Source organism: Artemia sp. Qi Xiang Cuo, chromosome 12 (genome assembly GCF_049724085.1).
Source record: "Artemia sp. Qi Xiang Cuo chromosome 12, ASM4972408v1, whole genome shotgun sequence".
NCBI classification, from domain to species: domain Eukaryota; kingdom Metazoa; phylum Arthropoda; class Branchiopoda; order Anostraca; family Artemiidae; genus Artemia; species Artemia sp. Qi Xiang Cuo.
In genome coordinates this window covers 30,875,690-30,901,294 of record NC_142805.1, presented here as the reverse complement: position 1 = coordinate 30,901,294, position 25,605 = coordinate 30,875,690, and the positions used below count along the sequence as shown (strand labels likewise).

General features: G+C 36.1%; 1 protein-coding gene across 1 annotated transcript in view; it reads left to right on the top strand.

Annotated features, from left to right (window-relative positions):
* Window positions 1-25,605, top strand: part of LOC148946006 (serine/threonine-protein phosphatase 4 regulatory subunit 1-like) — a 127,590-nt gene that overhangs the window by 60,498 nt on the left and 41,487 nt on the right. Inside the window, exons 4-5 of the mRNA XM_089097575.1 lie at window positions 7,570-7,712; window positions 11,164-11,310. Coding sequence (XP_088953701.1) covers window positions 7,570-7,712; window positions 11,164-11,310 — 290 coding nt within the window. The remainder of the gene's footprint in view (window positions 1-7,569; window positions 7,713-11,163; window positions 11,311-25,605) is intronic.

Genomic DNA, 25,605 nt, shown 5'->3' with positions numbered 1-25,605 from the left:
ACTATCCCCCTCTTACAGGGTCGTTGGCTTTGAGGGAGGATTTAGGTCAACAAATTCCGCTGAGAAATGGAATAATTGGAAAACTTATTAATATGGTTAAAGAATTTTACGTAAAATGAAAATTAAGTGAGCTTTGGGTCTATCTTAATGGGTCATGTCACATATAAGTGGGAATATTCGTTCTAAATGACGAATTGTTCTTCTATCAGAAGAGTTTTTTTTTGTTTCGCGCTTTGGCTACTGAAATGCATAATCGGACCGTTCAAAATCAAAACTGATTCCTTGCATAGCTAAGGATAATCTAGTTTCCAGAAGTTTTGGGTAATTATTTAGTTACCGGAAAACACGCGAGAAGTGAAGTTTGGTTAATGCTAATGAAATAGAACAGAGTATGATAAAACTATAATAGCTTAGAAACAAATTTGGGCTATGTATTTGCACATTAGGGAGCGGGGGGGGGGGTAAAGCATAGCATATATTAAATACGTAACCTAACCTTAACTAACCGTAACGTAACCTAACCTATTTAAACTAAAGTTTAAATATTTTTCACAGAGTGAGCAATACCTCACAAGGCAGCGGAAACCACTATACATTGGAGACTAACTGGTTATCTGATCTCTGATGTTCGCAATACAATTCTTGCGTGTTGTCCGGTAACTAAATAAGTGTCAAATTTTGTTTAAGTTGCTATGTTGCACAGAAAATTATTGTAGTATTTCTTGAAGTGATTAGTAAAAAAAAAGGCTTCTCGATTTCTTAAATGCCACCAACCGATAAAAGAGTGTTGAGAATCATGTATGGTTCTGTCTAAACCTCAATGAAATGACTTAACTAGGACTATACCTTAATTGTCCAGTTTTCTGGCTTGAATGGCTAATTGTTGGAAAATATTAAGTATGGATCTTAGTTACACTTTGGCCCACGTAATTTTTCCTTTTTCTGTACGTCTGGGACTGTGAGCGATAGACCGATTAAATTGTAGTTGAGATTGCTTGAGGTTTTAGCATATACACATCTAATGCACTTGGCATTGAGCAATACAAAATTTACTTTTGTGTTTGGCGTTGTCCATATTATTTTGAGCAGCTTGTGGATTCAGTCAAAAAATATTTTTGCCCTGCTAGCAGCTGCATCTCGATGCAGATGTTACTTTATCGATTGACTCAGTTGATGGAGTAATTGTTTACTTCAGCTTGATTTGCAGTATTAGGAACCTAGCAGTGTTTGCTGGCTGCCAAGGCCACTTAATTTATGTATATTGATATTGCTCCCTCCATTTATTTGCGCCGATTTAACGAAACCTTACACTTAGTTCAGTAATGTTATGAACTTCCTTTCACTTAGCATGTTTCTTAGGAGTAGCCAATACCTCAATGCCTTCCCTCGCCAGGTGTTTCAAACTTCATTGCAGTTGAAAGGGGCTTTGGAGAGGAAAACCTAACTTGAAGCCGTAAGCATTTCCCCAGTGAGAACATCTTGCATCCAGGTTGTCGTGGAAACACGCGACAGACGGCAGGAGTTCTATCTATAGTATGCAATTTAGAATTCCTGCGCACATCTGCTTGTCATTTGGCGCGTGCCCTTGTGCAAACAATGCGCTTGTGCTCAATCAAAAGAAATTTTACCCCTGCGAAGCTTATTTTTGTCTTTTTTAATGCTCTCTTTTTCACAACAGTTTAATACTGTTACGTTATCGAAACTGTTAGTCATGTTGATTGGATTGTCGACCGCCACATCAGTGGGCTTGGATGTCATAGAAGACAATGAATATTGTTCTTTTAATCATATTTCTTAGTGTTAATTTAATTTCGTTTATGTTCAAGACTTCCTTGCGATCTGTGGTTTATTGGGCTGTATTCTTCTGGCGAAATCAATAGCCTTCAAATGAAGCTTGTATGTTTTAGAAGAAAATGATTATAGTCCTGGTATCTACGCAGGGCTTTATTACCAAGGGACTGTAGCGTCTTAAATGAGAGGAGCAGAGATTCGGAAAATGGCGAACTAAATGAAAAAATATGAGAAATCAAACAGTTCCTGGTAACGAACTGTAAGTAAGGAGCAACCCGACTCAATTGTAACCGAAACTCTAGAAAACGGGATTTTGATACCAATAGATAAATAAAAAGAATCAAATTTTAACGCTGATTTCAAATATATATAAGTTTCATCAAGTTTAGTCCTGCTAAACCATCATATTCAGCGTATCAGAGAACCCAACTGTGAAGTTTCAAGCTCCTACCTACAAAAATGTGGAATTTTGTATTTTTTTTGCCATAAGAAAAATCACGGATGCATGTTTATTTGTTTTTTGTTTTTTTCCCAGGGGTGATCGTATCGACCCAGTGGTCCTAGAATATCGTGGGAGGTCTAATTCGAACGGAAATTAAAAGTTCTAGTGTCCTTTTTAAGTGACCAAGAAAAATATGGAGGACAATTAGGTCCCCCCACGCTCATTTTTTCCCAAAGTAACCCGATCAAAATTTTGAGATTTTGTTCAGCATGGTCGAAAATATGATAACTATGTCTTTTAGGATGACTTAGTCCCCCGGAGTCCCCGGGGGGAGGGCTGAAAGTTATGAACTTTACCCAATGTTGACATATAGTAATGGTTATTGGGAAGTATACAGACGTTTTCAGGGGGGATTTTTCTGGTAGTGGGGGTTGGGTGGTTCGGGGGTTAAGTGGGAGGACCTTTCCACGAAGGAAGTTTTCATGGGGGAAGGGACATTGCTAAGAAGGGGGTGCTGGATTTTCCAGTATTAGTTAAAAAAACATAAGAAATTAAATATACAAAAAACTACTTTTTCAAGTGAAAGTAAGCAGCAACATCGAAACTTAAAAACGAACAGAAATTATTACATATATGATTGGGTCCGCCCCCTGGTCAATACCTCGGTCTTTACGCTAAACTTTTTTTAGTACTTTCATAAGAGCTATTTATTCTAAATAACGGCCTTTGTGATTAAGGGGTCATTTTTAAAGAATTGGAACTAAATTCGAACTTTCAAGTAAGGAGCGACCCGGCTCAATAGTAACCGAAACTCTAAAAAACGGAATTTTGATACCAATAGATACATCAAAAGAATCAGAATTTAATTCTGATTTCAAATGTATAAGTTTAATTAATTTTAGTCCTGCTCATCAAAAGTTAAGCGCCTGAGAAAATTTGGCTGGTTTTCGAAAAAAGGGAGAAAGACACCCTAAAAGTTATAGAACCTTAATGAAAATCAAACCATTATATTCAGCGTATCAGAGAACCCTACTGTAGATGTTTCAAGCTCCTATCTACAAAAATGTGGAATTTTCCATTTTTTGCCAGAAGAAAGATCACAGATGCGTGTTTATTTTATTTTTTTCCAGGGGTGATCGTATAGACCCAGTGGTCCTAGAATATCGTGGGAGGGCTTAAGTGATTCACATTTAAGTGACCAAAAAAATGGAGGGCAACTAGGCCCCCTCCCACGCTCATGTTTTTCCCAAAGTCACCCGATAAAAATTTTGAGATAGCCATTTTGTTCAGCACGGTCGAAAGTATTATAACTATGTCTTTTAGGATGACTTAATCCCTCGAAGCCCCCAGGGGGAGGGCTGAAAGTTATGAACTTTACCCAATGTTAACATATAGTATTGGTTATTGGGAAGTATACAGTAGTTTTCAGGGTGAATTTTTTATGGTAGTGGAGGGTGGGGATGGGTTATATGGGAGGACCTTTTCATGAAGGAAGTTTTCATGGGGAAAGGGATATGGCTATGAAGGAGGCGCCGGATTTCCCATCATTATTTAAAACAAAAATCAGAAATTAAATATAAAAAAAGAAGTTTTTCAACTGAAAGTAAGTAGCAACATCAAAACTTAAAACGAACAAAAAATATTAGCTATATGATTGGGTTCACCTTCTAGTCAATGCCTCGCTCTTTAAGCCAAAGATTTTTTAGTACTTTCATAAGAGCTATTTATTCTAATTAACGGCCTTTGTGATTAAGGGGTCATTTTTAAAGAATTGGAACAAAATTCGAACTTAAGCTTAAAGAGCAAGGTATTGACTAGGGTCACGTAAGTTAATTTGTAAATTACGTCAGAACCTAATTTAGAGACTGTCATTTAGCAAAAAAAGTAAAATTTTTATGCAAATTTTGTTTGCTTATTCAATGACGGTGAGCCAAAATAAAAGCTGTATTAACTAAAAAACGATCAGAAATTAAATAAAAAAACAAGCTTTTTAAACTGAAAGTAAGGAGCGACATTAAAACTTAAAACGAAAAGAAATTATTCCGTATATGAAAGGGCTGTCCCCTCCTCAACGCCTCGCTCTTTACGCAAAAGTTTGACTCTGTCTCACAACTTTACTTTTTAAAACAATAAAAACTTTAGCGTAAAGAGCAAGGCGATGAGGAGGGGACAGCTCCTTTCATATACGGAATAATTTCTGTTCGTTTTAAGTTTTAATGTCGCTCCTTACTTTCAGTTTAAAAAACATTTTTTTTTTAATTTAATACCTTAAAGAGCGAGGTATTGACTAGGGGGCGAACCCCCTAATATACATATCAAAAATATATGAATATAGAAGTTCGTTATGTATTCGTAAGTTACGTATATTTATTACTAATAAAAACGTTCCTAAATAAAATGAAACAAGTTTGACAAAGCCATTTAAACAAATAAAAGTAAATTAATATCCTCGATCTTTACGCTAAAGTTTGACTTTCTCACAACTCTATTTTTTTAAAACAATAAAAAAATTTAGCGTAAAGAGCGAGGCATTGAGGAGGGGGCAGCCCCTTTCATATACGGAATAATTTATGTTCGTTTTAGGTTTTGACGTCGTTCCTTACTTTCAGTTAAAAAAACTTGTTTTTTTATTCAATTTTATGAAAACATGCCGATTCTGGAAGGAGGGAGTACGGTCCCAAAGACTCATCTTCCGTACCTCTACGTCTTATAAATGGAAAAACGATGTAGTCTTAGAAATTACTTGTCTGGATCGATCATTAGCTAACCAACCCTTTGAAATATGGCAGAAAAGCGTTGACGATAATTAGTACTTTTTTGTTATAGCTAATTCTTTGCCATTTTAATTGATAAACAATTAAAATGAATTCTTTAACCATTTGGCACTCAAGTTAATTCTTCAGGCATTAATAGTTAATTCCTTGGGATTAACTTTGATTAGAGACGTTTTGGAAATACCTGTAGTTTTGTCAGTGTTTTTCTTCTGTATCTATAGCAGACGTGCAAGGAATTATTATTCCTTGTTCTTATCAGAGAAGGAATTTGATTTAAAAGTTACTGATGTATTGCGTCTAATTACTATGAGATAACAACCAACTAGGCCGAATGAACGAAAAAAGAAGCGTGCAACATACCTGCTGTAAGATTATCTCACCACGGATTATTGGCCAAATAAAGGCATTTTAATTTTTCAGATTTTTCATAGCCTTCCGTATATTAGCAAATAAAACCACTTCATCATAAGAAAGTTTTACGATAGAAAAAGTCGAAGCTTGCATTTAAACGTGATACTCAAAAAAGCAAGTTCCATGACTGCTTTGTGTCTCGTTCGGATATATTTATTATTATAATAAATTAAAAACTGTAGAATGTTTTCTTGTCAGTTGGTCGAAAGTTAAACTGTAGTTCTTTATTCTATTTCGAAGCGGAAAATAAGAAATGGGATCATTCCTCCTTTTTTGCGCATAAAATTAAGAGATTAGGCAAAAGCGGCCTTTGGAGTTCTTGTGTTTTTAATGATTTTATTAAGTTGTTTCTGGACTGTTTGTCCAGTTATTTTTCTTTAGGACCGACCGCAGTTATTTTACGGTCTTTTTTCCAAGCCACAAGTTGACGATGACATAAATGTCTAATAGCCTTAAAAATATTGCATATTCAATATGAAAAATAATGAAAGAATATTTTCTGCCGGTCTTCATTATAAAACAGAACTATCTCTGGTGCCAAGGTCGTAAGATATAATGTTGTGCATCTGTGAGCCATGGGTTACAGATTTGGAGCAAAAGAAGTGCCAATGCATATCGAATTTAACTCGAACCCTATAAAAACACGCGAAATATCCTAACTGCTATTTTCCAGTCAAATTTAATTGCGACCTAATACTCACGTTTATGGGCGTGGAGAAGATGAATATATAGCCCTTCCGCACAGAGGTCTGATCCAGCAAAGATATTTACCTAGCAAAGAAAGACCATGATAATAAATAGAAAGGTACAGCTAGGGCGTTAGCGGTTTCTTCTACTGAGTTTTGTATAGCCCCGTAGAAGCAACAGGTCAAGTATTATTTCTAACTGACTTTTGTTCAGGTCAGTCAGGGTCTGTTCTCCCTCTTAACAAAGTTCGAACAGGGACCTTGGTCCAGCAAATACATGTTTAGGGCATTATCTCTTACTTCTCATCTAGTTTTCCTAATATTTCACAATCCCTTCTCGTAAAAGCGCTGATTCTATGGATCCCCCCCCCCATGTTAGTTTTTTTTCAGGTACAGATTCCCAAAAGCCATACTTCCTATCAAGTTCGGCTGGGTTCCGACAACCCGTTCTGGTAAGTGTCATGGTGAAAAGAATCAAGTGATTCTGTCACCTCACAGTTAACTAGTGAAACGGAACCCCAAAATGGATAAGGACCCCGCAAAATAGCGTACTTGGACACTTATTCTCACTTATGACCGAATTTGGTTAAAGTTTTGGTACGGTTCTGCTAGATGTCTCGATGACAAGGATTTGAGGTTCCATCCCTGTCCACTCCCCCCCCCCTTAGAAAGGCTGGACCAGGATTTTATCCGTAAACAGAATTATAGGGCGTTAGCTTTTATTTATCAACAAGGTATCTAAGTTCCAACAAACTATTGCGGTAGATGTCTCGGTAATAAGAGTTTAGCTCCCTCCCCCAAGAATTTTTAGAATGTGTATGAATCCCCAAAGGAAGAGCTAAGTTGCTTGCCCTTACTTCTGACAAACTGTCAGGATTCAAAAACCTGTCGCTATGCATCCTAATGAGAACAATAAAGAGATCCCTCCTCATTCCCTCCACTTCTGAGGTCATGTTGGGTCTGGATCTTCAAAAGACATCAGTTCTTACTTTGCACAGTTTTCCCAAGAAATTTGCTTTTGGAGCTAGGACAGTTTCCTTTTGTCTTCTAGTTATACTAACTAGTAGACTTTTTCTCGTTTTCTTTTAATTAGTGGACATTAAAAATTTCAGAGGAACTTTTCTTATCGTTCGACGATTCACATTCTGGAAAAATTTCCAATTTGCATGTCTTACGCTACCAAGGTACGCTGATCACGAAAAAGAAATAGTATTGCCACGCAACACAATTAAAGCTTTAGCCATACCCTGACGTGGAGTCGTTTAGTAATTTTACGCTTACTCGCCTATCTTGCGTGTGGGGAATATGAAAATAATGACTAAGGTGCTTTAGCTATGGCGCTATTGGAAGTTATCCTTCCATCTTGTTCTTTTAAATATTTTTTTTTGTTTTCTCTATTTCTCTTGGCTAGATCTTTAACTTAGTTTTTGTGAATTGTAATTGACTCCTTTCTCTTCTTTTTTAGAATACCTTGTCCGCTACTGTATGGTAGAGCAAATGCCACATCTATCGATGTTTTTCAGCGAGTCAAAAGAGCATTTAGGGCACCTGACTCAAAAATTTATTTTACCACTTCTAGTCTCTACACTGAACGATACCAATTCTCAGGTAAGCCGTTTGTGTATAGTGGTGTATACAGGATTTTGGAAATAGGGCAGGGGGTCCCTGGCTGGAATTCCGTTTTTTTCTTAAATTTTTGTTTAACATTCTCGTAGAGTAGGATTTGATTATCTTTTTATTCATTTGCTGGACAAAACTAACCAAGCCAGGGTTGACAGCCTCCTTCCAACTGGGGTAAATCAAAAGGGCCATGTCAGTGTAAAAAAAATTTTAAACCAAGACAGAAAATGGTGATGTTTTACTGGGATTGTATCTCAAGGATGCGATGAAATAAAAGACCCGAGTCCAGTCCATTATTTAAACCATGATTATTTTGTGTTAATAATGTCTAGATAATGCCGTCATTTCACGAGACTTAGTTTTTTTTTTTTACAATAACCTACAGTTCAGGAACAAATTGTTAAAATGATGATAACGAACTAGTCCGCTTGGTGGCACCATTAAAAATTTGTTTATGATAATCATATCGCTGTCGCATGAAGCTAGTGAAGAATTGAAAATGGATTTTGGTTCACGTTGAATTAATTTTATCATCGAATAAAGGGACTTGGCTTTGAAATATAATAAAGAGTAGATAGTTTTTTTTTAAGTTCATTAGACGCATAAAGCGTGTAGAAGTTGCTTTTTTTTAATTTAGAACTATGAAGTACTGGAAAAGCAACACAAATGCGAAAAAAGTGTATAAATATACATTTAAAGATCCTTTAGAACCATTACTGGCGCATAGGGCGTCAAAGCAACGTTTTAGCTGCCGGGTCTTTCTTATAGCAACAAGTAGCTAGCCTGTCCCCCAAATGCACTGATATTTTTAAATAGAAAGAATTAAGGGCTCTTTCTGTAGGAGATTTGGTTAGGTTAGAGGGAAGAGGTGCCGTGTATACTCGATAAACTAGAGAAAGGCATTAAATCGCTCCTCTGAGCTGATACTCTTTGTTTGATGATATATGTGTAATGAAGGTAGTGAGGTATAAAAATAGGTGTTTTGCAGTTTCGACCTTTAGGATAGATGGGAGGATGTGATGTGTAAGAAAAAATTTTACACTTGAAAACTGCCAGTTTCTAGAATCCTCTGGACCAATTTAGAAGGAAGTCTCGAAATCCCCCCTCTTTTGCGGATGTGAAATTAATTGTATACATACTGTGTATGAGTGATGTGCATTTTCATACTTCTTCTTTTAAGGTTAGATACTCAGTTTTAAAGGGATAAACTTCCCAGGAGAAGTTCACCTTTCTCGACTCCTCCTTGTTCCAGGTATTTTTGTTTTATCTTCTCTTAATAGATAGGGAACAGAAACAGAAATTTTGGGAGCACACATTTTGAACAATTTCTTTTCTGTTTTAGTTTTCTTATAATCAGTACTCGAGTCATACATTGTTAACTTAGAATCACTAGTTAAAGTTGATGATTATCCAAGCATATGTTAATATTTTATGGACTGAATGTGTCCTTAAAAGAATGAGTGTCGGTCAATTTTCAACAGAAAAAAGTAGCCTGTCCACTAGCATTAAGAATGCCCCTTGGCTCTGCATTCCTATGCGTTTTTCCTCTTTTTTCTTTCACTTACCCGCTTCCGACCTTTTCGAGAAGAATGTGTGATGTTCATTGCCTTTTCTGGGCTTTGGTGGTATTTTTGTAATGAACCCCTCTTGCTTGCCTTGACATGTTTTCTTTTATTTTCGAAAAAAAGGAACCCTTCACTCTTCTCGACCCTTTAAATTATTCATAATTTGTGTAGACCTTTTTGAAGACATTGGACAGCGTTGCTATATTTTAAGGATTTAGTTTCTTGTTTTTTATCTTTTAAAATTACCATGATAGTAATAAGAGTAATAAAACTATCTCAGTTTTGAAATAGCGCAACTTAATCTACAATATTATTTAGGTAGACATGGGGCGGGGATATTTCCCCGACAGAAATGATCATTTGGAGTGGATGCCACTTTGAGCATGGATCTAGCAGTTTTGATAATATCTGACTAAATATGTACTTTCTTATAGGTCATAAAGAGGGGAATGAAGCCCTTGTTCTTATTTTACTGGTATGAATGAATAAGTTAGGTTTGTAGTTATAAGAATGCACACTGCCAAAAATTTTATTGGGGTGGTGTATCAGGAGGTACGTCTTGACTGTCAGGGATCAAATACCTTCTAACAGGATGTTGGTAAATTTCAAATTCATCAGAGAGAGAGAGAGAGAGAGAGAGAGAGAGAGAGAGAGAGAGAGAGAGAGAGAGAGAGAGAGAGAGAGAGAGAGAGAGAGAGAGAGAGAGAGAGAGAGAGAGAGAGAGATAGAGAGAGAGAGAGAGAGAGAGAGAGTGAGAGAGACAGAGAAAGACAGACAGAGAGAGACAGAGAGAGAGAGAGAGAGAGAGAGAGAGAGAGAGATAGAGTCTATATGCAGAATGGATAATTGCTGTTTTTTTTTTGTTTGCAATTAGAGGACAGTTTTAACCAAAATGTCGAAAAGAAAAAAAGATTATCTGGCGATTTTCTATCACATAAATTATGATACTACGTGCTTTTATGACTTATTTTATTATAATCTTATAGATAATACTTTAGTTTATAATCTTTTTGAACGCATATATTTATATAACAAACCCCAGAAGAAATGCACATGTCCAGAAACTTGGCTTCACACGAAACAGCAGTTACCGTTTTCGACATGTATGACTGATTTTTACGAAACGATTAATAGCCGTCAAAGTATCTCTTTCTATTATGGAAGAAACTTAGGTAATCATAAGGGATAAGGGAGTAATTATAATCTATTTGATGAAGAATGAAAGCCAAGACTCAGCCAGTGTCAGACAAGTGTACTATAATTTAGTGTGTGTGTATGTGTGCAGCATCTCCTTGCAGCCAGGTTGCTACCACGGTCAGTTCTTAATTTGCTAAAATAGTACTCTCGTACTACAGTTGGCAACCCTGCTTGTAGCTCTATAACTTAAAACTGTTATTGACCTACGGTATTTTCTATAAAGCTAGAAACTACACTCTTCTAATAATAGATTACTGGAATGGTGATAAACAGTTCGGCTAGTGCATTTAGTTGTTTTGTTGTATTTCAATCAAAGTCTTCAAATGTTGGTTCCATGAGAATTTTAAAGAAAGTGATAATTGTTGGACGTTAGTGTTACCGAGGAAAATATCCATTTGAATAACAAGCGATCATTTTGAAAACTATGTTGCGCCAGTCCTGGTTTTGATATATTTGAATACATTTACCCGAGATATTCCGAACATTTTCTAAGTTACAAGCATTGTTTTTTTTGTCCTCTGGCTAGGGAGACATTATCAAAACTGGCAATTTGGTAACTTTATCACTTCTCTTCGTTGTTTCCTTTATTGTGTTAATCCATTGGAGAATTGAAAAGTTCAGTTCTATTAACATGTGATTGTAGGCAGCAAAGATTATAACATTTTATTTCGTTTTAGGTTCGAAAAACGTGCCATGCTGCACTTTTGGTACTTGTTGAACAGAATTTGGTAGAAATAAGCGATATTGACAAACTTGTTTGTCCTGCCATATTAAATGTTATTCAGGTTGCTTCAGCTGAAGATCAAAGAGCCGAAGCAGTTACAGTAAGTATGGTTACAGCTTGATGTTGATAGTTGATTTTTCTGAAGATTTCTAGGATTTTTCCAAAGGATCTAGAATAAGAGTCGGATCAGTTGAATAACATATAATATAGACCAGTTGAATATATGTGCTATCTGAAGTGGCTTACATTTGCTTGATGTTTGTAAGGATTTTCAGTTTTCCCAGGGGTAGAACAGGACTAGTATGACCCTAGTCTCTTATTCGGTGTCAATTTACACAATGCTGCTAAATGGACGATTCAATTTTGTTTCAATTATTGTTTCTACAATTACATCTATTTTCTTTATCAAGTCGATAACACTAAGACCAGGCATACCGCTTGTTTAACAGTATAAGGGAATGTTTAAACGATTATACAAATTTCCTATTTATAACCTAAATTGGCAGAAGTAGAACCTACATCCTCTTGCTACTCAGGCAAACACTGAACTATAACACCCCACGGACACATTTTTCACGAAAAAGTAGTTGAGAAAAGGCTTTATTAAGCGCTGCAATTCATTTAGAATGGTCTTTTTGAGGAGGTAATCCCAATGAAGTCGAAATTTATTCCCCTGTACGGGTATTTAGCTGCTATTTACCTTTGTAAAATGACTAGCGGCGCAGGTAGCTCTTTTGTGTTCTAGGTGCCAAAAATAATGCTAATAAAGTTTTGTATTTTTTTTAGACTGTAAATAGCATTTGCAGTAGAGAAAATTAAAACCTGCAATTGTTATATTAATTAAATGTGGTACAAAGTAAAAAAAAAAAGTAAAAGTGTTTAGCTTTTAAACTTACCTCCAGACCTTATTAAAGATATTTTTTTATTATCGGAAGAGCTAACTCACGTCACCTGTTTTACAGTAACGCTTCCTCTTTTCGAACCTCTGTTTTCTGAACTCGGTGCTGGAATCCTTCCACCCGGCATTCCTTACCCCCCCCCCCCCCCCCGACTCAGAAACTAACTCCCGTGTAGGTCCATTTCCTGTTCAGTACAAATCGCTTCTCATTTCTGTGAGAATTCCAAACACAAGATTATGTTTCTATTTGTATTTTACAAATACTTTCCGGGTTATATCAATGTTTAATCTTGAAACAGGTAGTAAGTATGTTTGTCCATTCGGTAGAGATAAGTTTTTATTTTTGGGCCTCTGTTAAAGGGCAATGCCCTTCGTTTCTCATTTAACTTTATTCCGCTGGTTAGAAATCGTCTTGGTATTTAATGAAGGCTTAGGCTAAAATTGAATTGCTCCCAAATAATAAAAATAAATCTTGTAAATACATCAAACACTGAATCAATAGGTAAATACATCAAACACTGAATCAATAGGTCACCCAAAACCATTTCTTGAAAAAGAATATTTGTGTTCTCTGCACATAGTCGGATTGCACATTCTGGACAACCCTTCTTAGTACTTGTAATGGCGGTGAAAGCTTTTTTAAAGTTCACTTTTTTTTTTAATACCATTTTTTGTCACTTGGCCACTAAAAACTAAAGCGTTGATATGCTGCTAGTCAACTATTTTCCTAGGTTTCTTATATAAATTTCTGTATTGAACTCTCGGTACTTAAATATTATACCGACCACAATCAAGAAATGAAGTTAGGTTAACCATATCGAAATATACCAAAATATGATGAAAATACAAGACTTTAGTTACAAAATTATAGACACCACAACAGAGAATTGTGGAAAGTAGGCTACCCAGAAAACATTATATCAAATACCTAACAAACTATATATTAAATATTTAATTAAAATATACCTGCATAGCAGTTTATCTCACTCAGTCTAAGATGATTATCTCCGAGTTCACACAGAGAAACTGCTTTTAAACAGATCAAGAACAACAATGTGGTCGGTATAATACGTAAGTACTGAACTCTCTTTTAGAAGGGATCGAGGGACTGGTTTTCTGGGATAATCTCCCTCGGGAGACCATTCCAAATAGAGGTGGAGCGTCTTGTAAAACTGTTCATCTACTTAGTTTGAGGTGTCTCGTCTTAAGAGTAATCCGATCATACGGAGTTTCTACGTGTTATCCGCTTATACAGCCCTTTACTAGCCCCACCATTCAAAGATTATAGGAAATTATGATGAGTTTAGTGTTGGCAAAGTCAATGAATCTCTAGTTACAACTTGTTAAAACCTTATCGGAATTTTGGCTCAAGTTTAGATGACAAAGAAAATGCTTTCTTGTATTTTTCTATAAAAGCAGAGAAGTGTTTTGTAGTCATACAGCAATGGTCTTTTCAGCAGTCGTCAGCCAAAAATAGATTGCTATGTTAGCTAAGCTTTAATTTTCTTGCAATAAATGCCATTATCCAATTATCAATGCTGAAAAATTGGCGGGAATTCTGAAACTTGTCAATACGTCACACTTTTGAGATTCAAATGTACCTGGGCTTGCCAGAGGAGTTTAAAACACCAGAATAAGTGAACGCCTTTATCGTTACGTTTCAGACCTTATCGATAAATGAAGCATGTTTTGCTTAAGCTTAGTTTATATCTAATAATTGAAAACTTTGGAAAACAATCTTTTTTTTTTACCTTTTTTCTTGCTTAGCATGCTATACACTACTATTTTGATGTATCTATTCGTGTGTAAATTTGACGTTTTATCTTCCTAATTTTTTTTATATGTTTCCCCCCTTGTTTGAAGATTAGTCGTGAAAGGGTTCATTTTTTCAATTGTTTTGTTCTATTTAATCGTGACCTTTCAAGTTATTTAAAAAAAGAAAAAAACTCAAATTTCAAGAGCGAATCTTTAAGGTTTCGGTTCACAGGTAGTCGCTTCTTTGATCAGCGTGAAAATTTGTCTCTTATCTATCAAAGTCGTAGTTTAAATGATTATGGATTTGTTTTATTGTACCACTGGGCAAATGGAAATTCATTCTGCTCTGATCAGCTGTCTTAGGACTTGGATGGAAATATCTTTCTTTTTTGGTGTCCTATTTGGAAGACTATTTTAAATCTAAGCATTATGACTGATAACAGTGAGCTCCATGATTAAGCAAAACTATTAACTATACTACAAAATTATTAACTATAACTTTAGACTATTAACACTGATTAAGCAAAAATCAAAAAATCATCTGAGCAGAAAGAAGTAAGATCAGATTGATTGGCAAAAAATATATAGGATATATAGAGTATTTTATATGGTTGTCTTGGAGTCTTCCTAGTTCTTCTTATATATTTCCCCCCATATTTGAAAAATAGTCCAGAAAGGGTTCTTTTTTTTAATTTTTTTGTTCTATTTCATCGCAACCTTTCAATCTATATAAAAAAAGTAGAAGGCTAGTGAAACATTTCATTACTACCTTTGCTACTGATTACTACCTTGTATGAAATAAACATGCCTCTATTCATGCTGAGTGGATAGGAACCCACTAGAGAACTCGTAATGCTACTATGACTCGTTTTCAGAAGAGACAAAAAGGTGTCAGATTGAATGTCATGTGAGTCATGGTGTTATTAAAAGCAATGGCACAATCGGTAAAGCAAAGTATCTAATATACCATGAATAATAATGTATATGTTCTGTTTTTGATTTTGGACGACTGTCTGATTGATCTTTTTAGGTACTTTCTTTTTATGTTCCTCGGTCCTTGTGGCTCACTCAACATTGCCCCTTGACTGTTTATCTTTGCTGATTTGAAAGACATGGGTAGTGAGATGTTTGTATTAAATGCATCTCATTGGCATGTCGTTCATCTCATTGAAGAACTACAATCCCCGTACCCCCTGCTCGTTGTTTTTAGTATTTGCATTTGTGGAAAAATATTGAGTTCCGACAATTAAAGTATATTCAAAAAGACAAATTGGCGATTAATTTACTGTTAAAGGAATCTTCATTTGAACAATTATGTATGTTCGGTGCTTCTGTTTGTGAATAGACAGCGGGTCACTTATGCCTACAAGTGTGAAGAAAACAGTGATATGTCCTAAGCACGAATCCTGGCATTAAACCCCGTTGTCATAGTAATTCAAATATCTATCACAGCCAGGTTTGATGCACAGATTTTTCGCTTGAAACTCTACAACTTTCCCACTTATTGCGGTCAGATATTTGGTTCCCATGATTTTGGTTTTGTTTGATATTTGAGTGCTTTATCAGTAGGCAACTAAGCGGTTCCTTTTTTCCCAGAATTGGAATTATGAGTTTTGCTGTTCGTCAGAGCGGTTGTGGTGCGTTTTATTTAGTTCGTATCACAGCCAGCTTTGACGAGTCAGCGGGACTATTGATTTAGCTCTTGTGGTCTTTTGATCGTAGTCCATTTTACCGATTACTTGCCCTTTTTTCTAAGAAGTTGTGCATAAGTGTACATGGATGGTATTGATACTTGTCCATGGGACCTGAGGAAATTGGCCTACAAAAGTTCTGAGGGTGAGAATGGGGGAGGGGGCTTTAAGTTTTAACATGTTAAATTTAAAACATGTCATGCTTTTTCGAAATATTAAAGAATTTATTAGTTAAAGTAGGAAGCAGTTGACTTCCATACCATTTTTGTTGGCTTCCCTTGTCACCTGTTGTTAACGCAGTGAATTTCAGATTTGGGCATCTTCCCATGTTACAACTAAACTCAACATTCCTATTTTTTTTTTTTTGTTTTTTTTTTTATAGATTTTGTTGACTCGATTACTGAAGAGATTGAACTCGATATTTGTGAAGATCTGAGGTGCCTAACTTGGGAGTTAGGCACTTTTTTTTTCCTGTACCTAATCTTTATGCTCCTGGTTTTTTTTTGAACCCCTGTCGAATGTCTGTAATTTACGGCTTTGCAAGATTGAAAAAAAAACGTTAAGCTACTATATCTTGCGCTCTTAAACATCCTTTTGTTTCATCGTCTCAAATAGCTATGATTTTTTTTATCTACCATACAAAGGCCTCCCGTCCATTTTCACATTGCCCTTGCTTATTTTGTCTAAAGCATTATAATATGCTTTCATTTCATTTTGATGTAGGAGAAGTTAATAATCTTTGAATTGACAATATCGTGCATGATTTTCAGGCTATGAAGCTTGTAATTGCTTTGTGAATGAAAGAGTGGGAGGTATCGCGTCGGAATGGGTGTGGTCTGTAGTTGCTATCATATCACAGCCATTCTTGATGCGATTCTTTGCCACGCTCCCTCTCCGTTTTATTTTTTAAGCCTGTTTGATATTTTTGATCTCCACATTTCATGTTATTTTCATTAAGTTGCTTTTTTTGTCCAGTCGCTGCTTCATTTACTGTATTTTATATTTTTTTTTTTTTTTATTTAAGGCGATATAAAATTGATTTGGACCCGCATTTCATATTTCCATTCACTCATATTTTAGCTTAAAGACTGTCAAATACGTAATTTCCAAGTAAGCAATTTGTTTTTTTTTTACTAATTATTTTATTTTTCGTTTTTTCTTTGTTTAAAGTCCGATAAACATGGTTTGGGTTTTATTCCGTTGTATCACATTTTCGTCACGGTCTATTTTTTTTGGTTTAAAGTTTTTATCGGTAAATTTATAACTCCTTTTTCATCCGAATTTTTCCAAATATTTTGCATTTTCATATTCATCACCGATAAGTAATCAGATTTTTCTATAACATGAAAGCGTAAAATCGCCAACGTAAAGCGTGTACGCGACGATGGCGATTTACTTTTTTTTTTCAAAGATTTACAATAATAAAAAAACATTCGAAAACCCTCCTTTTGTATATAAATTTGGTGCTGGGACGTAGAAGGGTAGTCCTAGCGCTCACAAAGCGGTTGTGAGTATGTTTGTTTTTGTCATATCACAGCCAGCTTTGATGAGCGGAAGGGCCTTGCCGATTTCGTCGGACCTTTAGCACCAATTTTTGTGATTCAGTTAATATGATTTCTTTTTATTTTCATATTAAAATGCGAACGTCACATTTTCTTACCCTTTAGGCAATGCATCTTGCATAATATTTGTATTCTAACAAATATGTTAATTTTAGATTATGATGTATCAAGTTTTTCACACATTTGAAAATTTATTTGTCAGTTTTTTCTTTAAAGTTTCATAATAAAAAATGGCATTAGATAAAATATAATACTCTTTCTAAATATTAGCCCATAAAAAGAACCACGTAAATAAAGTTATAATGGAATATATGGCAATAGGTCCAAGACTCTTATATAAGGGGTTGGATGGGCTAAAGTCATCGTCTATTGATCTGTAAATAGGAGGGAATGATTGTGACGGTTAGGTTTGGGCTAAACGAACTAGAAAATTCTGTTTCTCGATTCTTTTCAGGAAAAGAACGGTATCCAAATAGATCCGAACCCGCACTCCCACTATAATATTTTTTTTTTGGGGGGGGGGGGGGGGGGAGGAGGGAACAGTTGAATTATATGAAAAAGTTTTAAATTATACCAAAATTCTCAGTATTTCAAAGCTTGAGAGAAAACTCGCCGCCCGGAGTGCGTGCGTCCGCTTGGATCATCCATGAACTCCCGTCAGGGGGTGCAGGGGGCACAAAGAACTGCCGTCATTTAAATTGAAATGACGGTAAATATTACAAAATGACATTGAAGTTAAAACGGGACGTTTTTTAGGTCTGAAAGTTCACTTAAGTTATGGGTATTGTTCCCAAAATTTTGAGCGGTTACGAAGGAGGAGAAAAAATACGAGGTATTCTTTGCATGATACTGTAAAACAGCTCATGACTTATAGTTAGGAACTGATATATTTTGGTAGAGGGAGGTACTCACCACCTCTATAGGCTGTTCAAATGCTAATTTTTGCATTTCTTCAATTTACAATAATAAAATATAGATTAGTTAGTGTGGGCCAATTTTAAAATATTCATGGTGTTTCTTGGTTTCTTCATCGTGATTTAACACCTCTAAACTCTTTTGAATGCTGACCAATGGTCTGTGTTGCGCAGGTACCGATTTCCTGGTTCAATGCCTTCGGTCGGGAGTGTAATGCATTGTTGGAAGCAAATCATCCAATGCTTCCCGTGTTTTCTCCCAAGATTTCTCCGGGTACCCATTTAGAGCTGGGTCGACTCTGGCTGAGCTTAGGGTCACACCATTGACCCCCGTTCCAACCAAATAACGAGTGACACCAGGACTCGAACCCGTAAAATTTTAGGGACGACCTGGGTATTATTCCGATTGTAGGACCTGCTACTGGAAAAGGCGGTTTTTACTCTAATGTATGCATTCTCGTGCATTATAGTATGTTTTGGTATTCTGAAAAAAAGGGGGGGGGGAATGTGTAGATATTTACCCTGAATGTTCCAAGCGCACTTGAGGTGTCCTAATTTTCTAGGCTGGATTTCACATTCCCGAGGTTTAAAAAAAGACATGAATGCAAATGTCTATTTCGGGGAAGTGGCGTAAATATGCCCCCCCCCCCCCCGATAAGAGACTTTGACCTTTAAAAGCATGTAATTCTCATCAGTATGCTGAATATGGCTTTTAAAAAAGTTTTCTTACTGAATAAAATTTATAAGCCGAGGATTCAATTTAAACAAAATGTCAGGATTTTTAATTTGTTTCTTATTTGGATTTTATTTAATAAGTGTTCTAAATGACAATATTGATACTTTGAAGTTCAGCTAATATATTTTGGAATGAATAAATGATTAATTTTTTAAATAATTTCGGTTCAAAGACACAGTGGTTTGGATGTCTAATACCCGTAAAACAAAACCAGCCCCATAATTTCTAACGGAACAAATTTCATTTTCAAGTCGTCATTGAATTTATCCCGGCTGATTTAGAATAAGAGATTTTACCTCCCTTTCTGTTTCCACCCGTTTGATTTGTCCCCTCTTATTGACTTTCTAAAGCGCTGTTTTCTCTTTTGCTAGGAATACTACGCAGTTAAGAGAAAAGAGGAGAATGTTTGAAAAAATTGGATTATACGCGAGAGCCATCTATTATCTTCACTACTAGATTGAATAGATGTCAGAATTAATACGGATAGTCACAAGATAAATATTAAATATTCACAAAATAATCGTTGGTCTTACAGGGACTTAGGGCTTCGAATAAGGAAGATCAATTTTGATTATACTAATAATATATAATTGAAATATATAATTCTTCAAACGTTTTAGATTTTTTACAGCACTCCACGTTTCTTATACGCTCACTATTACATAGACGTGATTATGTACATGCTGGCCCAACCCTTTAAAGGTAATTTAAAATTGAAAGGGTTTATTTTAGTTATTTTTGAGCTCCGAGGAACCTTCATTTTGATTTTGGGAATCCTTCCTCCCTGCCTCTTCTATGAAAAGGTACGGGCACATAAATAATTTGTCCATCCCTATTGATCTTAGGTAGAATCAGGCATGCCATGTATGAAACACAGCTTTCAGAAATGAGAGTCCGTATCTGCTTGTCAAATATGTTTGTTTAAAAGTCATAATTACCTTGAAAATGTTTTGTGCCGCATGAAAAACGAAAAACTTAATTTGCACTGTATTCCTTGTAATAATATGAATATTTTAATTTTGTTTTAATCTGAGTTTTTTTTCGATTTTTCGTATTTTCATACTTACATCCATTTCACCTTTAAGTGTATTCCCATTGAACATGTTTTCCGTGCACGTGAACTTGGCTGTTCCTTTATAGGATGCAATCTTTCAACATTGTTAAAAGTGAATGAAGTGTTTTGTGCTGCTTGTGAATATTTCAAGTGTTTCAATATTTCAAGTGTTTCAATATTTCAAGTGACTGTATTGAGCGTTTCGGACGCTGGCTCGCATCAAGACGGTTGTGATTCGTTTTATATATTCCGTATCACAGCCAGCTTTGATGAGCGCCAATTTCACGAGATTCATCGTTTAGTGAAAACTTCCGAACGCCGCCCCTCTTGTATTGTGATGTTGCAGGTTGGTGTCGTTTTTTTTTTTAATCCCATTGTTGTTGATAATAATTCCAGTAGTAATCACAGCCTAGTAAATAGCTATTCAGTGGAAGTATTCAGATTTGGGGAAATTCATTTTGAGAGAAAAATTGTGCATGATCCTGACTTAGAAAAAGTAACAATGATAGGTGTACCCTTGAATTGTGTAAATTATATTCGCAATTTACATACTTCAGTGAAGTGGAAGAAAAAGCTCTGAAGAGGACTGAACATGAATTTTAATTACCGTCGAATTCGAAAACCCGGTGATTCGTAATAATTTAGACGCAATACTTACAAAAAAAGAAAAGCCCTGTTATATAATTGTGCCCCGAAGGTTTTTCTCTTTAGGTTCCATCATTTAGACTAAAACTTCTATAACTGCGTAGAAAAGATTACGCAAAACACATGTTAACTAAATACCGCATGAGACGCCTACAACAAACTTGGATTTTTTTTGGTGGAGGATCACCCTTGTTCGATTTTTTTTTTCATTTCTTTGGTTTGGCCGAATCTCCAGCAATCCTACCTCGTGGTGAAAATTTATGTTGTTGTTTTTTTTCGTGTATGCTCGTATACCTCAGCATGGAAATATTCCGAAGAGTACGATAGACTGATTTTAGTAAAATTGAAAAAAAAAAAAAATCATGGTTAGCAACCATTTCTTTTATTCTTATTCTTAGAAAATTGCATTATGAGTGTATCAAATTGTGAGTCATTTAAGTTCTTTAGAACTAGAGGATGAAATAAGAGAAGGATGGAAAGGGAAAGAAACGAGGAATTTAGTCAGGTAGTGATTTAAAGGGCTCTTATTTAGTCGTAATTCAGCAAAAATATTTCAAACTATTTAAAGGGATTTGTATGGCCCTTTCTTATGTAGAACCTAAAAAGGTAGTTAAACACATTTTAAGGTAAATGGATAACTTGGATATGTTTTAGTTATAGAAGTAGACTTCTGTCAACGAAATGTACAACTTTCACTTACACGATCAGATACTTCGCTTAAGAAATGTACCTAAAGAAAATAATGACATTGGTCAAATTTCACGATATATGACTGCTTCAGCTCGAAAGAGGAAAATTAAAAGAACCAAAAAAATTTTCATTTTTTTTTTTTTTTTGTAATTTGAGAAATCCAAGTTTGTTTGACGTATCATCAATACATGATGTATGTATTCCAAATAAACTACCTAATAAGTCCAATGTTTCGCGGCGCAGAAACTCTTCAGCCTCAGAGTCAATCAAAGACTCGATCTCTGTCGTATTTTTAGTACATTATGTTACTGATAACCACTTCAGGCAGTGTATTATTCTGGTGTTTTATTTGAAGGACATTTTCGTTGGTAGGTTATATCTTGAGAATAGATTATACTCCTTTATAATCCCCGTCCATCTTGAAATTCGGTCAGAAACGCCGATAACAGTTCCCTGTGTTTTGTTGATGGGGCCTCAGTGGGGTATATCCCTATCGCCTTGGTAGTGGACTCAACTATTATCTCTGGAAGCGTGTCAGCGACATGAAAAAAGATTTCCAGCAGAAGTTAAAGATAATTAATCCTTCTATAGACGAAGAAATGGCATAGAAGTTATTCTTGAGTTTGTAGAAGGGAAATAGCTATGAATAATGTTTTAGACCAACAGTTTCCTTGTGTCAGCTAATGTCTAATGTAAGAAATGCAAAAAGGGCTGTTTTCCGAATCTTGATCCTTAACATGTCAATTCCAAAGAAGCAAAAACATCACGGTGGCACATTCCATATCCTTAAAAAATTGAGACCGAATACTTCTTTTATTACTCAAAGTAGACGTATCTAAAAAAGGCGAGTACCAGGCAATAAGGAATAACTAGACGGTCGTGCAATTTTGCGGGAATCTGCCTATTACATTTAACCCTTAACGAAGACAAGTCCCGCATACTCCTCTTACTTTTCATGCAATGTGAAGAAAATTAGTAGAAGCCATGCTATGACCAATAGACATATTTAGGGACGCTAAGGAATCAGACACTGCGACTTCATAATGTCCATGTTTAACTGCTCTAACGCAATCACCAATTTTTCTATGAAACAACAATATCGTTTTTGGGTCTACGCGCTTCCACCCGCGCAAAATCCCCCCCCCCCCCACCCACTTTCCCCTTGGATAATTTCGGATGTTCATTAGAAGGAAAATTGAAAGTTCTACTCATCTGTATGGGCTCTATGTATTATTACTTACTTATTTTTTTCTCAGCAACACTTCATATGTAAGGGGTAGCCGTATAAACTTCGGAAGGGGCTCAATCGAATGCACATTAAAAGTTTTAGTGTCCTTTGTAAGCGTCAGAAGTAATTAGGGGGCAACAAGCCACCGCCCACACCTTTTTTCCCCCAAACGTATCTGATCAAAATTTTGAGATAGCCATTTTGTTCACAACATAGTCCAAAGGTCAAATAACCAGGCTTCCGTAGTTGACAACCCCCTTTTCAGCTCCTAGAACAAGGGCTGTAATATATGCAAATTGCCTATTGTCAAGATATAGGGTTTTTATGGTAAGGATGGTCGGAAATTGAGAGTTCTAGTCATTTTTTTTAGATCTAAAGTGACTTATTTCTGATAGTGACTGATAGATCTAAAGTGAGAGAGCTTCTTTGATTTCTGGTTCTTTGTGATTTCTAGAAAGTGATCACACATCCATGATCTTTCTATGGTAAAAAAAAAAAAATTACACCAAACATTTATAGATAAGAGCTTTAAACATCTACAGCCGTGATTCCCAACATGAGTTGCATGCCCCACCTGTGGGACATGGCAATGTTTTGGTGGGTCCTGGACAGGACATGCACCCTTCAACTGACTACACTTTTGAGCCTTAATTTTGAAAAAAAAAAACTCATGTGAATGACATCACATTCGAATGCATTTAAAGAGCACAACAGACATATGATAGTATTGCAGTGACGTTAGCCATTGTATAAAAGGTGTTGTATTCAGTCAATATTTTTAATTAGTATAAAATATGCCTAGAGGAAGACACAAAAATAGATACCAAGTTAGTGGCATTTTAATGGCCCCAATTCACGAAAATATAGGGGGTGGGGTAAGGATTTTTTTTTCATTTTTAATGAAGATAGGAACAACAGAACAAGATTGAGCTAACATACTTAAAACAAGGGATAGTGGTGACTTTGCTGTTTGGATAATCGTCGATTAATCTATTCAAATCAAGTGCCTCCTCTTTTCAACGGCCACGATCATGAGATTACTGAGTCTGTCATTTCCCATTGTCGATCGCAGATAATTCTTCACACGCTCTAATGCCGAGAAGAATCGCTCATTACTGGCAGTGGTCACAAAAAAAGTAGCAACTGGCTTCATAAATTTTAGCAATGCAGAATTGGTAATTGGGAGGTTGGATAAAATTTCGACAGCTCGGAGCAGATCCATTTTGAAAGTGCCACATTTTGAAAGATGCACCTTTGCACGAGAAAGCTGGGATTCTAGGATATAGTCATCAACATCGAGAATCACTTGATTATAACACATTACACTTTCGACTTTTAAAGATTCGAGAAAATCAGAACCTGAAGGGTAGAAGGTGGATAAAGTGTCGATCAGAGGCATATTTTGCATGAAAGGTCGGTCTGTCTGACTCATGAAACGGTATCACCTCGAAGTACAAAAGTTTACCAGAGTCTGATTGAACTGGGTGACTGATGTTGCGTTTACCGGTTGTTGAATTTAAAAGTCTTTGAGACGAGTGGAAATGCCTTGACTACTCTTGTTCCGAGCACTGGTTTTGGATTTCTGAGACTTTGGATTTCTGGATAGTTCATAACCATGAACTCGGTTATGATTTTTCTGAAATTCTTATTTTGTTATCATTTCTCAGCTTTTGGAGTGTCTCGTATGTCCCAAAATCTAGTGCAAGTACCTTATAAATCATTCAACTTTCTGTATGAAGTTGTTCTGACAAACACTTTACAACAGCTAACACTTTCCATTATAAGCAAAGTTGAGACGGAAGACGCCGAGCTATTTTTTTCAAGTAATCGTTTTGCTTCTCACGCTGCCTCACCGTCAGAACTATCAAGAGACTACGGTTAGCACTGCAATTATACAACCGGATCTGGCCTTCACCTTTGAGACAGAGCGGCTTGCGCAAAACCAGCGAGTTTGAACAGTCGTCTCAAGCTCCAAAACTTTTTGCCCGATAATACACTGGAATTCCACAAATAGTTCATTTCAAGTGTTGTGGCATGATATAAACACGTGAAGTCTTTGCACCGCAGAAAAAAAAAAATCTGAAAGTTTCCTGATGTTTTTCAGACAATCAGTCAAAACCAAGTGTAATCTATGGGCGTGACATGTAAAAAAAACTGCATGAGGCACCTTCTCCTAAAGCATTGCTTGAACTCTGTTGGATTCCCCAGTCATAACATACGCTGTCATAACATTGGACAACTCACAACATCAAATCTACAAAAAAAAACATTCTATAGTTTCGCAAATTGAGGTGGATAAGCTTTCGGCTTCTAGTATTTGCAAGCAATAGCAGCCGACTAGCTGCTCCATTACTTTTCCATTTGATATGTACCTGGGTAGGATCACTAATTTTTCTTTTCTGTAAACATTTTTTGTCTCGTCAACAAGAATAGTGTAGTAATTAGCTGATTTTACTTCTGAAATAATATCTTGCTGCAAGGCATTTCCTATCAGTGTAACTACGTCGTTTTGTTACTGATGACTGCAATAGTGACTAAATCGGTGCCGTAACTTGGCCTTCAGCTTTCCTCGACTTAAGATATTTCATCCATCAGTTCAACGAAATTACCCCAGTTTGCGGATGTTTCTGATTCGTCATGAACCCTCGAAGGAAGGCCCCGGCGGCCAAGAAAGCAAATAGCGTGAAAAAGTACTGCACGTGATCTCTATTTTTTTGAACCTCGTGAGATCTGGACCGACTTCAGCCATTCGCTACGCATCTCGAAGTATCAGTACTAATTATCTTACATTGCGTCCATGCTGATATACAATTCCTATGTCTTTTACTACCATCATGTTGCTTCAATAGACCAGAACTGTCTTTCCATTTACAAAATTCTGTCTCGATGAAAGCCCTTCCAGCAGTCTCCCCAGACCTTAGAGCCCCACTAGATAAATGGGAGTAAGCAAAACAAAACAGGGAATCTTAAGTTTTATCAGTATTCAATCTATTCGTAAGTCTTGAAGTAATGTGCACTGAATTTCCTTCCGTTGAAGTGGAATCCAGATATCTCTCAAGAATAGGTTGAGCTGGTTGGTCGGGACGTGTAGAGATACCTGAAAGAATCTCAACTGCTACTGCAACCTGCAACGGTTTCGGGAAAGTCAACCACTCTTTCATGCTGACCTGGGTCATTATTGTTCCGCTTGTTTCTGAAAGATTGTCACTAGTAGGGGAAATC